Below are 15,808 nucleotides of genomic sequence, written 5' to 3'. Positions count from 1 at the left end.
AAGAACAAAGAAACTTCATACAACTACTGATTAAAGAACCATTTGATTGTTTAACAGTTGTGAATTCCATTATATGGGGCATCCAAAATGCCTTAAAACTTTGTAAAGTACAGCTCACAACAATATTTGGAGATACGAAAACAAACCAAAATATATTGTTAAACACAGATATGTAGCATGTAACTAGATAGGAAATGAGAAAAGCTTTGAAAGTTTAAAATATGCTTGTTTGATGTACAGGGTTACAACTTACAAGGAAACCAGGGAGAGAGAGTGGTTGGCCTGGACAATTTCCAGGTTGCCTTTCTCGTTGGGCTGACAACCATGAGTAGATTTAAAGTCAGAAAATCAATATCTATATATCTGGCAATAAGATCAGAATACTGGTATACTAGAGTACAGTTTGTGAGGCACCACCTTATATACAACTGACCAGTATAAATTATATAGTACTGATCAGTAATGGATAAATGTTCGCGTACCATTAATTTACAAACTGAAATCGACTCAATACACATTGTTAAAATTAATATAATTGACCCATGTTGGTTTTAGGGCATATTGTTGCAGAAAACTGTCCTTAACACCAAATCCTCTTAAATCCCTCCACAGCCTCATCTCTCCCCATCTCCATATAAACGACCAGCCCTGTAAATCTCTGAATCATCCATTTCTGGTCTCTTATACATCTTCATCAAGTTAGTTGGCTCCCAAAGCTGTTTGAGTATTTTAACATTTTTGAATATCCTTAATATTTCAAATGTCTTTCTAAATAGTTTCAAACATCAAGAAAATTCAATCCATTAAATCACTTAAAAACTATGTTTTTTCAATAATGAACACTATCAGTCAAACCACAAATAACCAAAAAAAAACTACTGGAATATATACTGTTTCCAGTATTCAATGAATACCACAAACATGTTATTTTTATTGTTCTAGAAAATGTTTTCAAATGTATAAGAGAATTTGTATAAAGCAGGGTTTCCATAAGTCAGGTCAGCTGTAACCCAGGTTACCCTGAACTGAAAGCCAGAGTGTACTACTACTATCATCTAGGTATCAATGAAAAAGCACACCTTGGCACTAACTAGTTAGGTCCTGAGAAATCAGAGCTTTCTAGGAATATCATAAATATTTTTGGTGGGAGTGTGAGAAAGTTTGTACAAATTTGTTTTGACAACATTTAGAATTTTTATACTGGTTATTAATTGCAAAGATATTCAATAAACTGAAATAAACTTAAAAATAATCAATGCATTTAGCTAACAATACATGACCAAAACCTTACTTGAATGTCAGATCAACATGGATTTCAGGAAGGTTTTCGTTCAAGGCCTCCAAGCCCATTTGATATTGATGTTCCAAAGCTTTATACAGCTGATGGTTCCAATGCTGGCGCCATGCTTTCATATCAACGGGGCGAAATCCCTTTTAAAGTTGTGTTCAGAAGTAAAAGAGCAAATAAGTTGACTTAAACGGGAATAGATTATTAAGCATCAGCGTTCATCTATCATTTAAGGAAAAAAACATTCCTTACCTCATTGCATAACTGTCTTTGCTGTGTATACCTTGATGCCCTTATGCAAAATTCCATTTATGTAAAAATGGAAGTTGAGGGGGACAATCATAAAGTCATGTGGCTCAGAAACAGACAGGCCTTTCACTCCCACCAAGATAGTGCTGACCATCAAGAACCCTTTTATACTAATCCCATCATATTCTCCCCATATTTCCCCTTAACTACTCCCTGGTTCTACCATCAACAACATACTTGATGTAATTTAAAGTGGCAAGTTAACATATCTTTGGGATAGAACCATAAATTCTTTTGTGTGAAATTATTTTTCCTAATTTTCTGCCAACTAAGAAAACAGTGGATAGCAATCATAAAGTATGCACACCAACAGCTCTGCTTTGTTAGTAGTTTGAGGAGACATATTATGCCGCAGAGGATTCCTGCATGTTTCTATAGATGCACAGAGGACAGCGTTGTGACTGGATGCTTCACAGGCTGGTATGGAGGCTCCAATACAAAGAACTGCAAGAGGCTGCAGAAGGTTACAGAGACAGCCAGCTCCATCATGAGCACAATGCTCCCTACCATCAAGGACATCTTTTAGAGGCAGTGTATCAAGACTCTCATGGTCATACCCCCTTTTCGGTACCATAAAGACACAGGAGCAGTATTAGGCCACTCAGCCCATCGAGTCTGCTCCGCCATTCCATCAAGGCAGGTTTATTATCCCTCTCAACCCCATTCTCCTGCATTCTCCCCACAATCTTTCACAGCCTGAATGGCCAAAAACCCATCAAACTTGGCTTTAAATATACTCAATAACCCATAGCAATGAATTCCACAGGTTTATCACCCTCTAGCTAAAGAAATATATACTCATCCTTTTTCTAAATGGACATCTCTCTATTCTTCGACTGTGCCCTCTGGTTATAGATTCACCCACTATTGGAAACATCCTCTCCATGTCCATTCTATCTAGACCATTCAATATTCAGTACGTTTCAATGAGATTCCCTCTCTCCTCACTCTTCGAAACTCCAGTGAGTACAGGCCCAGAGCCATCAAGCTCACCTCATATGTTAACCCTTTCATTCCTGGGATCATTCTCTTGAATCTCCTCTGGACTGTCTCCAATGCCAGCACATCCCTTCTTGGATAATTGGCCCAAAACTGATCATCATATTCCAAGTATGGTCTGACCAACACCTCATAAAACCTCACATTGCATCCTTGCTTTTATATTGTAGTCCTCTTGAAATGAATGCCAAAATGCATTTGCCTTCCTTACTACTAACTCAACCTACGTTAACCTTCAGGGCAGGGGCTCCCAACCTGGGGTCCACGAATCCTTCAGTTAATGAAGAGGTCCATGAAATAAAAAAGGGTGGAAATTCCTGCTTTAGGGAATCTTGCACTGGGACTCCCAAGTCCCTTTGCACTTCTAATTTCTGAATTGTCTTTGCTTTTAGAAAATAATCTACACCTTTATTCCTTCTACCAAAGTGTATAGCCATACACTTCCCTACACTCTGGTCCATCTGCCACTCCTTTGAACTAATCTGCCCAAGTCATTCTACAGACACCCTACTTCGTCACACTATCTGCCCCTCTACCCACCTTTGTATCATCCACAAACTTGGCCACAAAGCCATTAACTACTACCCAACACTACCTCATTATTCCGTTTTTTTGCTCTATTCATCTTGTTATTTTGCAGTAATTTTATGTCTTTGCACTGTACTGCTGCTGCAAAACCATGAATTTCACATCATACAACACAGTGATAATAAGCCTGATCAGATTTTTAAACTCATTTGGCTCCATCCCTCTATAAATATTCTCTTTGTGTTATCCATTCCCTCACAGTCTTCTCTGCAACTTAACACTAATTTGTTTTCTCTCTTTCCCAACTTTGAAGGGTCTTTGGTCTGAAATGGTGGTTCTGCTTAGAACAGAAAATCTTTTTAATATGCTTAACGCAAAAAAATGGGTTCAGCACAGAACTCTGATAAGGAGAGCTCCTACTTTGCCTGAAGTTCATGCTTCAGCTCAAAGAAGGGTAATAGGACTAAAGTTTACTCTGTTTCTTGCTTCTGACTGCTAAGTATTTCCAGCAATTTCCCTTTTATTATCAATCCCATGGTTGATGAAGGCCAATGCACCGTAGCCTTCTTAAGCACACAGTCAATGCTAGCTTGCAGCCTTTAATAAAGTACTTATGCTGATGGTTTGAGTGACTTGACAATTTTGTTGTATCGGTTAATGAAAAGTACAGCACAGTACAGGCCCTTTGACCCACAATGCTGTGCCAAACATGTACTTACTTTAGAAAATACCGAGGGTTACCCATAGCCCTCTATTTTTCTAAGCTCCATGTACCTATTCAGGAGTCTCTGAAACGACCCAATTATATCCGCATCCACCACCGTCGCTGGCAGCCCATTCCATGCACTCAATACTCTTTTCTATAAAAACCTACCTGACATCTAGTCTGCACCTACTTCCAAGCACCTTAAAACTGTGCCCTCTTGTGTTAGCCATTTCAACGCTGGGAAAAAGCCTCTGACTATCCACACGATCAATGCCTCTCATCATCTTGTACACTTCTATCAGGTCACCTCTCATCCTCTGTCACTCCAAGGAAGAAGGCCAAGTTCACTCAGCCTATTCTCATGAGGCATGCTCCCCAATCCAGGCAATATCCTTGTAAATTTCCTCTGCACCATTTCTATAGCTTCCATATCCTTCCAGTAGTGAGGTGACCAGAGCTGAACACAGTACCCCAAGTGGGGTCTGACCAGCATCCTATATAGCTGTAACATTACCTCTCGGCTCTTGAACTCAATCCCACGGTTGATGAAGGCCAATGCACTGTATGCCTTCTTAAGCACAGAGTCTACCTGCACAGCAGCTTTGAGTGTCCTATGGACTTGGACCCCAAGATCCCTCTGATCCTCCACACTGCCAAGAGTCTTACTATTAATACTAACTCCCCCCCCCATCATATTTGACCTACCAAAATGAACTACCTCACACTTATCTGGGTTGAACTGCATCTACCACTTCTCAGCCCAGTTTTGCATCCTATCGATGTCCTGCTGTAACCGCTGACATCCCTCCACACTATCCACAACACCCTCAACTTTTGCGACATCAGCAAATTTACTAACCCATCCCTCCACTTCCTCATCCAGGTCATCTATAAAAATAACCAAGGGGTCCCAGAACAGATCCCTGAGGCACACCATTGGTCACCAACCTCCATGCAGAATATGACCTGTCTACAACCACTCTTTGCCTTCTGTGTGCAAATCAGTTCTGGATCCACAAAACAAGGTCCCCTTGGATTCCATGCCTCCTTATGTTCTCAATAAGCCTTGCATGGGGTACCTTATCAAATGCCTTGCTGAAATCCATATACACTACATCTACTGCTCTACCTTCTTCAATGTGTTTAGTTACATCCTCAAAAAATTCAATCAGACTCATAAGGCATGACAGGCCTTTGACAAAGCCATGCTGACTATTCCTAATCATATTATGCCTTCCCAAATGTTCATAAATTCTACCTCTCAGGATCTTCTCCATCAACTTACCAACCACTGAAGTAAGACTCACTATTCTATAATTTCCTGGGCTATCTCTACTCCCTTGCTTGAATAAGGGAACAACATCTGCAACCCTCCAATCCTCCGGAACCTCTCCCATTCCCATTGATGATGCAAAGATCATTGCCAGAGGCTCAGCAAACTCCTCCCTCGCTTTACACAGTAACCTGGGGTATATCTCATCTGGTCCTGATGACTTATCCAACTTGATACTTTCCAAAAGCTCCAGCACATCCTCTTTCTTAGTATCTATATGCTCAAGCTTTTCAGTCCGCTGTATGCTATCCCTACAATTACCAAGGTCCTTTTCCGTAATGAATACTGAAGCAAAGTATTCATTAAGTATCTCCGCTACCTCCTCTAGTTCCATACACGCTTTTCCACTGTCACACTTGATTGGTCCTGTTCTCTCACATCTTATCCTCTTGCTCTTCACATACTTGTAGAATGCCTTGGGGTTTTCCTTAATCCTGCTCAACAAGGCCTTCTCATGGCCCCCTCTGGCTCTCCTAATTTCATTCTTCAGCTCCTTCCAGCTAGCCTTATAATTTTCTAGATCTCCATCATTATCTAGTTTTTTTGAACCTTTCATAAACTTTTCTTTTCTTCTGGACTAGATTTTCAACAGCCTTTGTACACCACGGTTCCTGTACCCTACTATTCTTTCCGTTTCACTGGAACGTACCTATGCAGAACACCACGCAAATATCCCCTGAACATTTCCCACTGAGAGACCTGACACCTGACCAGGTTCATTTCCCAATACCAGATCAAGTACAGCCTCTCCTCTTGTAGGTTTATCTACATACTGTGTCAGGAAACCTTCCTGAACACACCTAACAAATTCCACCCCATCTAAACATCTTGCTCTAGGGAGATGCCAATCAATATTGGGAAAATTAAAATCCCCCATCACAACAACCCTGTTATTACTGCACCGTTCCAGAATCTGTCTCCCTATCTGCTCCTCGATGTCCCTGTTACTATTGGGTGGTCTATAAAAAAACACCCAGTAAAGTTATTGACCCCCTTCCTGTTTCTAACTTCCACCCACAGACACTCAGGAGACAATCCCTCCATGACTTCCTCCTTTTCTGCAGCCGTGACACTACTTCTAATCAGCAGTGCCACGCCCCCAACTCTTTTGCCTCTCTCCCTGTCCTGAAACATCTAATGCCTGGCACTCTAAGTAACCATTCCTGCCCTGAGTCATCCAAGTCTCTGTGATGGCCACAACATCATAGCTCCAGGTACTGATCCACACTCTAAGCTCATCCGTTTTGTTCATGATACTCCTAGCATTGAGGATGACACAATGCCAGTGTTTATTAAACTATCATGTTTATACTCAAAGTTGTTAGCTCAATATCTCTACTCAAATTGTTTCCAACAGGCTTTTCAAAAATTCTATTTTGCCCTTAACACCCAACTCCAATTAACTGTTGCTTCCTTCAGCTTGATCCTATTGAGCAAACTTAGTATCAAAGAATCTCTAAACTTCTTTCCTTTGAAGCATGTTGAGTTCTAAAGCATTCCCCTCTATCCAGTATAAAAGCTTTGTTCCCAGTCCACTGCCCTAACTTCTCCAAAGTCAATACAATCAATGATAATATAAGTATTAAGATTGTCATGCAGGGAACAAGAGAGAAGGAGGCTAGAGCAGGGAAAAGCATAATCAAAAGCAGGGACAAAAAGTGAGAGTGCGTATAAACAAGACAAAGAAAGATCTGAGAGAAAGATAGAGAAAAATAGTGAGTGTAGAAGAAAGCAAGGAAGAGAAGTGTGTGTGTATGTGTGTGTGCATGCATGTGATCGAGAGCGAGAGAGAGATTGTACACTGTAAATGACAAATTGTGGTCTGCAGATAACAACAGGTATGGATGAAAATTTGCATCAAATGGAAACAAGTGTGAGTAGAGGCAAGAAATGTACAGGATGTCAAATTTGGTACTGGAGAGGACATCAGAGCAGAAACTTGACTTGGGATGACATTACAATACCATAACAGCATATGAATGTTGACTAAACATTTTCAAATATATTTACAAGAATGAAAGTCATTATTTTGATACATAAAACAATCTAGTAACAAAATTAAGATCTGAAGAAAAAACCTGTGTGATGTCCAACTAAAAATGATGAAAATCTTAGGCAATCGTATAAAAATTATTCTTAAGAATGAGGTATCAGATAACAATGCCATAAATGGCCTGCTCAATACACCTGTGATTCAAGGGTGAAGAAAATGAATCTGAGTTCCTGCAAACCATCTTTCCATCGTTGTTGCTGGCGAAGTAGGTCAATGTTCATAAGAGCTACAACCTGCAAAATTACCAAAATTCAAAACAACAAAATTGTTAATTTGTATTTTAATTATTTGACTTATAAACTTTTTTTGTAATTTCTAAAAAAGGCAGACAAAATATATGTGATGTGTTGAAACTTTAAAATGCGGCTAAATAGGAAGTATGAAGTACTGGTCAAAGGTTAGTAATCCAAAATATTAATTCTATTTCTCACTTTTCAAACCTCCTGTATTTTCCAGTATTTTCTGTCTAAAATTTACTCAATAATTTCTGAATAAAAGATGAGTCTTTCCAGAATGCCTCCAGAATCTATCACTGTCATCTTCATTGTATGCCATGTCATATGACTTATGCAATCATGGTCCCATAACCATGATTGTTCTTGGCAAATTTATATACAGAAGTGATTTTCCATTGCCTTCTTCTGGGTAGTTTCTTTACAAGATAGGTAATCCCAGCCATTATCAATACTTTTCAGAGATTGCCCACCTGGCAGCAGTGGTCGCATAACCAAGACCTGTGATTTACACCAGCTGCTCATATGACCATCTACTGCCTGCTCCCATGGCTTTACATGACCCTGATCGGTAAGGACTAATCAGGTGCTACACCTTGCCCAAAGGTGACCTGCAGGCTAGCAGAGGGATGAAGCGCCTTACACTTCCTTTGGTAGAAATGTATCTCTACTCACCACCCAAATTTATACTACATGCAAAATAACCACTTGTGGACTCCAATTCTGGGAATTAAATCCAAGAGACAAGTAGATTAATCATACAGGTTAACTACCAAAAACTGATGCTAAGGGGTTCAATGCATTCCTAAATAGTAAGCGGCCAAGGTTCACAGCTGCCTGCCTTTGGACCATTGCCTTTCTTTCCGATAGTTCTGGGATCAAACTTTCTTTGGAAGCCACTTCCCAGCTTATCACTGAGACACAATAGAGGAGCTCTTATAGTACATGTGCCCAGGTATGCTTCCAGAAATTTTTTAACAGGTGGTAAGGCATGATAGCAGGTTTGCATAAAGATATTCTCAATAATTAGCACTTTTGTCATGCATTTAAAATAGAGGTGAATAATTCTTATATAATTTCCCAGTTATCAAATGTAAGAAGTATTGAAATGTGTGAATCAATGTGTTTCAAGAACTTTATTTCATTGGTCACATAGTTAAATGTGTATCATTTACACAGAAATAAAATAAAGCTGAATGGGCAAACTGCAATGAAAACAATATTACAATAGTTTGTCATATTACATGTTGAAATGGCTAAAAGGACATGGTTGTTCTTTGGAGTGCTGAATAGTCCAGTATCTTTGAGCCATTTTCTTTTTCTGTACATAAATAATTTGGCATAATATTACAGTGAGCAATATCAATGTTTGCAAATATTCCCAAAGAAAAGAGGAAAAGAACAATATTAATTTAAATACTGACTTTTATATTAGTAGGAATATTTGAAATATAGTTTTTCAACAGCATTGATTTAAGATAATTGAGAAATATGGAACAAGTGGGCTTGATAGTGCTTAAAAAAAAAGCCTCAGCTATTCTATATTTCATGTTCTTACCTTATCATGGAAATCAGTATGACACTTCCTCAATTTTCTGTTCTCTGTGGTAAGCCGTTCTGTTGCAGCGTGAAGTTTCTGAATATAGGCCTCCAGCTCTCTGGGGTTATCCCAAGTGATCTGTATTCTTCCGCCAGTTTCTTTGGTTCCAGCTTTTGGGTTCTAATTAAAGATGGTGAAATATTTGCACATATCACTACATCCCAGACTATTTACTATGCAAGCAGAGAGTGGCTAGAGCTACTAAAAAAGACCTGAGAACAGTAACTACCTAGTCAATAGCTGACATTAGCCAAAGCTGTGTGCCAACTGCAAGTTAAGTAGATTAACAGATATTAGGTTCATATAATATGTATCAAAAATCTTTGCAATAAATATCTCAGCTCCTCACAGCTATCTACATAAAAGCTCTCTGTCTCTAACCAAGCTTTCAGTCACCTGATCATAGAATACAACTTAATGCATACAATATAGAAAGTAAGCACTATGGTTCTCTGTGACCATGCCAGCCATTAAATACCATTCTGTACTAATTCCATTTTTCATAACTCAGCCCACAGCGATGGCACATCTAGTGTTCATCTAAATACTTCTTAAATGCTGTATCAGCCTCTATCGCTCCCTCAAAAGGTGATTTATAAATTTAAATGACTGTCTGATTGAAGAAATTCTTGTTCAATACTCAGTAATTCTCCTACCCCATACCTTGAACTAAAGGCATTTAGTTATAGACAACTTTACAAGGGGATAAGACACAAAAGTAGAATTAGACCATTCAGTCCATCTAGTCTGCATCACCATTCGATCATGGCTGATCTAAGTTCCTTCTCAACCCCATCATGCTGCCTTCTTTGATGCCCTTGTTAATCAAGATCCTAGAAACCACTGTTTTAATGATACTTAATGAATTGGCCGCCACAGCTGTCTATGGTAATGAACTCCACAGATTCATCACCCTCTGATGAAGACATTCCTTTGGATCTCTGTCCTAAAGTGACATCTTTGTTTTCTGAGGCTTTGCCCTCCGGTGCTAGAATCTCCCACTATTAGAAACATACTCTGCACATTCACTCTAGGTAGGGCTTTCAATATTTGATTGGTGTCAGTGAGATTCCCTTCATTGTTCTAAACTCCAGTGGATAAAGGCTCAGGGCCATCAAATGCTCCTCATATATTAATCCTTCTATTCTGGGATCATTCTTGTGAATTTCTTCTGGATCCTCTCCAATGCAGCTTATCTGTTCTTGGTTCAAATCGAAAACATTTCACAATACTCCAAATGGGGTGAGACCAATATCTTATAAAGCTTTAGCATTGTATCCTTGCTTTTATATTCCAGTCCTCTGAAAATAAACACAAACTTTGCATTGCCTTCCTTTCTACCGACAAAGACTGCAAGTAAGCCTCTAGGGAATCCTGCACTAGAACTCCAAAGTCCCTTTGCACCTCCAATTTCTGAAATTGCTCACCATTTAGAAAGTAGACTACACTTCATTCCTTCTACTAAAGTGCATGACCATACACTTCCCTACAATGTATTCCATCTGCTATATCTTTGCCCATTCTCCTAATCTATCCAAATCAGATTTGTCAGACAAGATTTCCCCTTAAGGAAATCATGCTGACTTTGGTCTATTTTATCATGCACCTCCAAATACCCCGAAATGGACTCTAAAATTTTGCCAATCACTGAATACAGTCTACCTGACCTCTAGTTTCCTGTCTTTCACCTTATCTGTAATATTTATAATTTTCCAGTCCTCCGAACCATTCCAGAATCCAATGATTCTCGAAAAAGCGTGACTAATTCTTCCACAATACCTTCAGTTACCTCTTTCAGAACCCTGAAATGCACCCCATCTAGTTCATTTGACTTATCCACCACCTTTGACCCTTTCAGCTTCCCAAGCACCTTCTCGTTAATACTGACTACACTTACCTCTGCCCTGGGACACTTAAATTTCTCACACACTGCTGGTGTCTTCCACAGTGAAGACTGATGCAAAATTCTTATTCAGTTCAACCGCTATTTCTTTGTCTGCCTTTACTACCTCTGTTTGTGCCATTACTACTTTCATCCTCTGTTATATTATTGGTTAGCTCACATTCCTATTTCATGTTTTTTCTCCCTAATGCTCTTTTAGTTATCTTCTGATAGTTTTTAAAAGCTTCCTAATAATTTTTGCAATATTGTATGCCTCGATTTTGCTCTTATGTTCATTTTGACTTCCCTTATTAGCCACAGTTGCCTCATCCTCCCTTTAGAGCACTTCTTCTTCTTCGTCTTCTTTCGGATGAATCGATTCTGCATCTTCTGAATTACACCCAGAAGCGACAGCCATTGCTGCTCTACAGTTATCCCTGCTAATGTCCCTTTCCAATCAATTTTCACCAGCTCCTCTCTCAGGTCTCTGTAGATAGCTTTACTCAATTGCAATATCAATACATAAGATTTTAGTTTCTTCCTCTCAAGCTAAATTCTATCATATTATGATCACTGCATCCTAAGGGTTCTTTACCTTAAGTCCCCTAATCAAATCTGGTTCATTACACAACACCCAATCCAAAATTGCCCTTTCCTAACAGACTCGACCACAAGCTGCTCTAAAAAGCCATCTCGTAGGCATTCTACAAATTTCTTCGCTTGAAGTTCAGCACCAACCTGATTTTCCTGATCTACCTGTACAGTGAAATCCCTAATGATGATTGCAACATTGCCCTTTTCACATGCCTTTTCTATCTCGTGTTATAATTTGTACTTCTATCTCGTGTTATAATTTGTACCCAACACCCTGGCTACTTTTTGGAGGAGTATATATAAATCCCATCAGGGTCATTTTCCCCTACCAGTTTTTTAACTCTATCCACAACGATACTACATCTTCTGGTCCTATATCCACTTACTTTTAAACGATGAATTTTGTTTAGATTGCTACCTTGATGCAGGCTGGAATATTTATCTATGTTAACATCACTAAGAAAATTGATATTATTTATGCTATTTATTAACATTGTTGAAATTCAACCTTTTCACTGATCACTGTTAACATAAAGTAGTGGTTGCCAACTGGTCGATCTTTTGAGACTTTCCCAGTAGATCCCGAAAAAAATAAATAAATAAATAAATACACAAATACTGTTGTAATGTGAGCATTATAAAAATAAGTAATACTAATTAGGATAATGATAATATAGCAATACTCCAGCTACTGAAAGCTGTTTGTAAAGAGAGGTTGTTTCCGGGTTGTGGGGTTTTACTTCCGGTCTTTTCTGCCCGGTGCCCATGAATGTGACTAAACAATTTAGTTGGTCAATCTTGCCTTTCGCTAAGGCTGAGGTAGGGGACCTTGGGCTTAAAAAGGTTGGCGACCACTACCATAAAGAAAACAGGCTGTCCTTGCAATATTGGTGAATATCAGCAGCAGGAATATATACAAAAAAAAACAAGTTTGATTTTGTAGCTTAACACATAATGCTGCCTGCAAAGCTTTTCCGAATATCACACAATAAATAATTCACAATTCTACAAATCACATTTTGAAAACATAAAGGCTGAAAAATATTAATATATAGCATGGAGCTATTTCCTCCATTCAGCTCAGGGGTATTCACTTAAGTTCTTAGTATCTGGCCTTTTGTCTTAACGTTAGTCATACCTAATGCAGCCCTATTCATTTCAATGGAGGTTACCAACCTCCTGTAAAAAAAGGACTGTCATGGAATCAGCCCAGCAGTCCATACCTACCATGATGCCTATCTATATGCAGTGGCCACTGTAAAAAATAAGGTAGCCTCTGAGTGTATGCTTGTGGTCTTCTGCTGCTGTAGCCCATCCACTTCAAGGTTTGACATGTTGTGCATTCAGGACTGCTCTTCTTACACCACTGTTGTAAGTTGTGATAGCAGTCTTGATAAAGGGCCTCGGCCAAAAATGTCAATTCTTTATTTGCATCCATAGATGCTGCCTGACCTGCTGAGCTCCTCCAGCACGTTGTGTGTACCGCTGTGGTAAAGCATGGTTATTTGAGTTGCTCTCACCTTCCTGTCAGCTTGAAACAATCTGGCCATTCTCCTCTGACCCCTCTCATTTTCACCCACAGAATTGCCACTCACTAGGTGATTTTTGTTTTTTCTACTATTCTCTGTTGTGTGAACATCACACTGTTGTGTGTGAAAATCCCAGGAAATCAGCAGTTTTTGAGATAGTCAAACCAGCCCATCTGATGCCAACATTCATTCTATGGTCAAAGTCACTTAGATCACATTTTTCCCCCATTCTGATGCTTGGCCTGAACAACTGAACTTCTAGACCATGTCTGCATGCTTTTACATGATTGGTGCCACATGATGGGCTGAGTAGATATTTGCATTTTAATGAGAAGGTGTACAGGTATATCTCATAAAATGGCCACTGAGTGTATGCTAATCCCATCAGCCTGCATTCGGCCTGTATCACTCTATGCCTTTACTGCCCAATTATCTATCTACAGAGTGATGGAAATCAAGTTCTTTTATGAATTTATTTTAATTGATAATAATGTTAATAATTAATTTTGAATGAATTCTTCTTTGATTCAATTTAATTAATTAAATATTTTCAGGTGTTTCTAAATATCATCAGAAAGAGCAGGAAAGTGCAAAGAAGTGTCTGGCAGTTCAAGGTGCCAAATGTCTTTCCTGTCTGTTGGCTAGGCTGCACTTCTGCTATCTGTGGCCCAGAATCCATTCAAGGACCGCTTCAACTCATCCAACAGTGAGTCAGCAACATGTTAGCACAATGAGACCAGCAGGATATTGACAACTAGACAGCCTCAGAAAGTAAATATGAACTTGCATGTCCTATGGTAGAAGAACACATGGCATGAAGAAGGCAGTTGATCCAGCCCAATGTTACAAGAAGCATTCATCAGAAGGCACTCCCAGAGAAACTATGTTCTCATCTGCACTATTTAACGAGGGTGCACTGAAATTTTCCCAACTTAATGATGAGAATGAACTCTGGTAGCATTCTTTTGACTTTTATTTACCTGCTCTGCTAAACTCCCTCAATTACACCAAATCCCACTACTTAATGATCTACTAACACAAACAATCTCACAACCCAAGCTGCAATCTCACCACTATTCCCACTCTATCCCCTACCTCTGCACCTACTCCAATCAAGATTCTATTCTCTGGGTACCACTCCACAATGATACTCATCTTCAGTCACCCAAGTCCGAAAGTACAAAGTACATCACAGCACACTTTAACCTCCACCTCAGTCCACCACCCCCTACCACCATCCCTCTCTCTTCTCCCTATCTCTTCTCAAAAGGACACAGTATCTTTTCTTTCGTAAGTCAGCAGTGTTAGTCATTAAACCATTTGTTCATGAACCGGTCCTCAGAGGACCAGAGGTGGAGAAGGTTAGCCGCTTTAAACTCCTCATTGTTACTATTTCAGAGGACCTATCCTGGGCCCAGCACAAAAGTTCAATTATGAAAAAAAAAATCGCCTCTACTTTCTTAGGAATTTGCGAAGATTCAGCGTGACATCTAAAAATTTAACAAACTTCTATAGATGTGCATTGAAGAGTATATTGATTGGCTGCATCACAGCCTGGAATGGAAACACCAATGCCCTTGAACAGAAAATCCTACAAGAAGTCGTAGCTATAGCCCAGTCCATCATGGGTAATGCTCTCCCCACCAGTGATCACATCCACACGAAGTGCTGTCTCAGGAAAGCAGCATCCACCATCAGGGACCCTCACCACCCTGGGCATGCTCTCTTCTCACTGCTGCCTTCAAGAAGGTGGTACAGGAGCCTCAACGCTCACACCATCAGATTCAGGAGCAGTTATTACCCTCAGCCATCAGGCTATTGAACCAAAGGGGATAACTTCACTCACTCCATCATTGAAATGTTCTCACAGTCTATAGACTCACTTTCAAGAACTCTCCATCTCATATACCTGGTATTTATTACTTATTTATTTATGTTTATTATTTCTTTCCTTTTGCATTTGCACAGTTTGTTACCTTTTGCCCATATCAAAATCATTCACAAAGGTCACGAAATTAGTTTTTTTTGCATCAGTAGTACAGAGCAAAACATAGAATTACTACAGTACTGTACAAACCTCTAAGGCTCCCTAGCTCTATCTATATATATGCCTAAGACTTTTGCAAGTACTGTATGTAACTAATGGGTAAATATTATGTGCTTATTTTCTCTCACCTTTATTATCTGTTCAAAGGATAAAGCAGAGTTTAGCATCATGGGTCTCTGGCTAGGAATCATCTGCTGATCAATAGTATTGTAAAAGTGCGCAACCTGTAAAAGAAAATAAAGCATATTTAACATTAAAATTTGGATTCTCACTCTAATTTTTAATTATCTAGAAAGCAGTTAAAAGAAAAAGGTAAAAAGAGGAAAGCATGATTAGGGTGACTGTAAAAGGGAATCGAACAAGAAAATGCAGTACTAACTTGTTTGAGAATAACTGCTTGTCTGTAAAACTTCTCAGCAGTATTTGCTGTTTGTTGGATTTTTTTAGGAATGACAAAACCCAAAGCAGAAAGCTGGCGTACTTCTCTCAACAAAGAAACAAGGCGATCTGAGTAATGTATTTTCAACTTCCCGTCACAGTGATCCAACTCTATAATTCGACCATGGGCTTGTAAACTATTACAAATGACATAAAAATGGCAATGGTTACATGTTGTATATATGTGTATATATGTACACATTTATATACACCTTTATACAGCAACAAAAAATCCCTAATGAAATATTTCATAAACTGGAGCTAAATTC

The 15,808-nt window shown here is 39.1% G+C and overlaps 1 protein-coding gene across 5 annotated transcripts in view; it reads right to left on the bottom strand.

Moving 5' to 3' along the window:
* dync2h1 (dynein cytoplasmic 2 heavy chain 1) overlaps positions 1-15,808 on the bottom strand; it is a 493,185-nt gene that overhangs the window by 424,420 nt on the left and 52,957 nt on the right. For all 5 annotated transcript variants that reach the window (XM_063054085.1, XM_063054084.1, XM_063054086.1 and 2 more), the window contains exons 14-18: positions 15,481-15,676; positions 15,230-15,325; positions 9,008-9,169; positions 7,351-7,449; positions 1,292-1,431 (exon numbers count right to left, since the gene is read on the bottom strand). In XM_063054085.1, coding sequence (XP_062910155.1) covers positions 1,292-1,431; positions 7,351-7,449; positions 9,008-9,169; positions 15,230-15,325; positions 15,481-15,676 — 693 coding nt within the window. The remainder of the gene's footprint in view (positions 1-1,291; positions 1,432-7,350; positions 7,450-9,007; positions 9,170-15,229; positions 15,326-15,480; positions 15,677-15,808) is intronic.

The sequence above is a fragment of the Mobula hypostoma genome, chromosome 7, assembly GCF_963921235.1.
Source record: "Mobula hypostoma chromosome 7, sMobHyp1.1, whole genome shotgun sequence".
Lineage (NCBI taxonomy): Eukaryota > Metazoa > Chordata > Chondrichthyes > Myliobatiformes > Myliobatidae > Mobula > Mobula hypostoma.
Note: the sequence above shows the minus strand (reverse complement) of the source record. Positions and strands in the feature narration are given on the sequence as shown.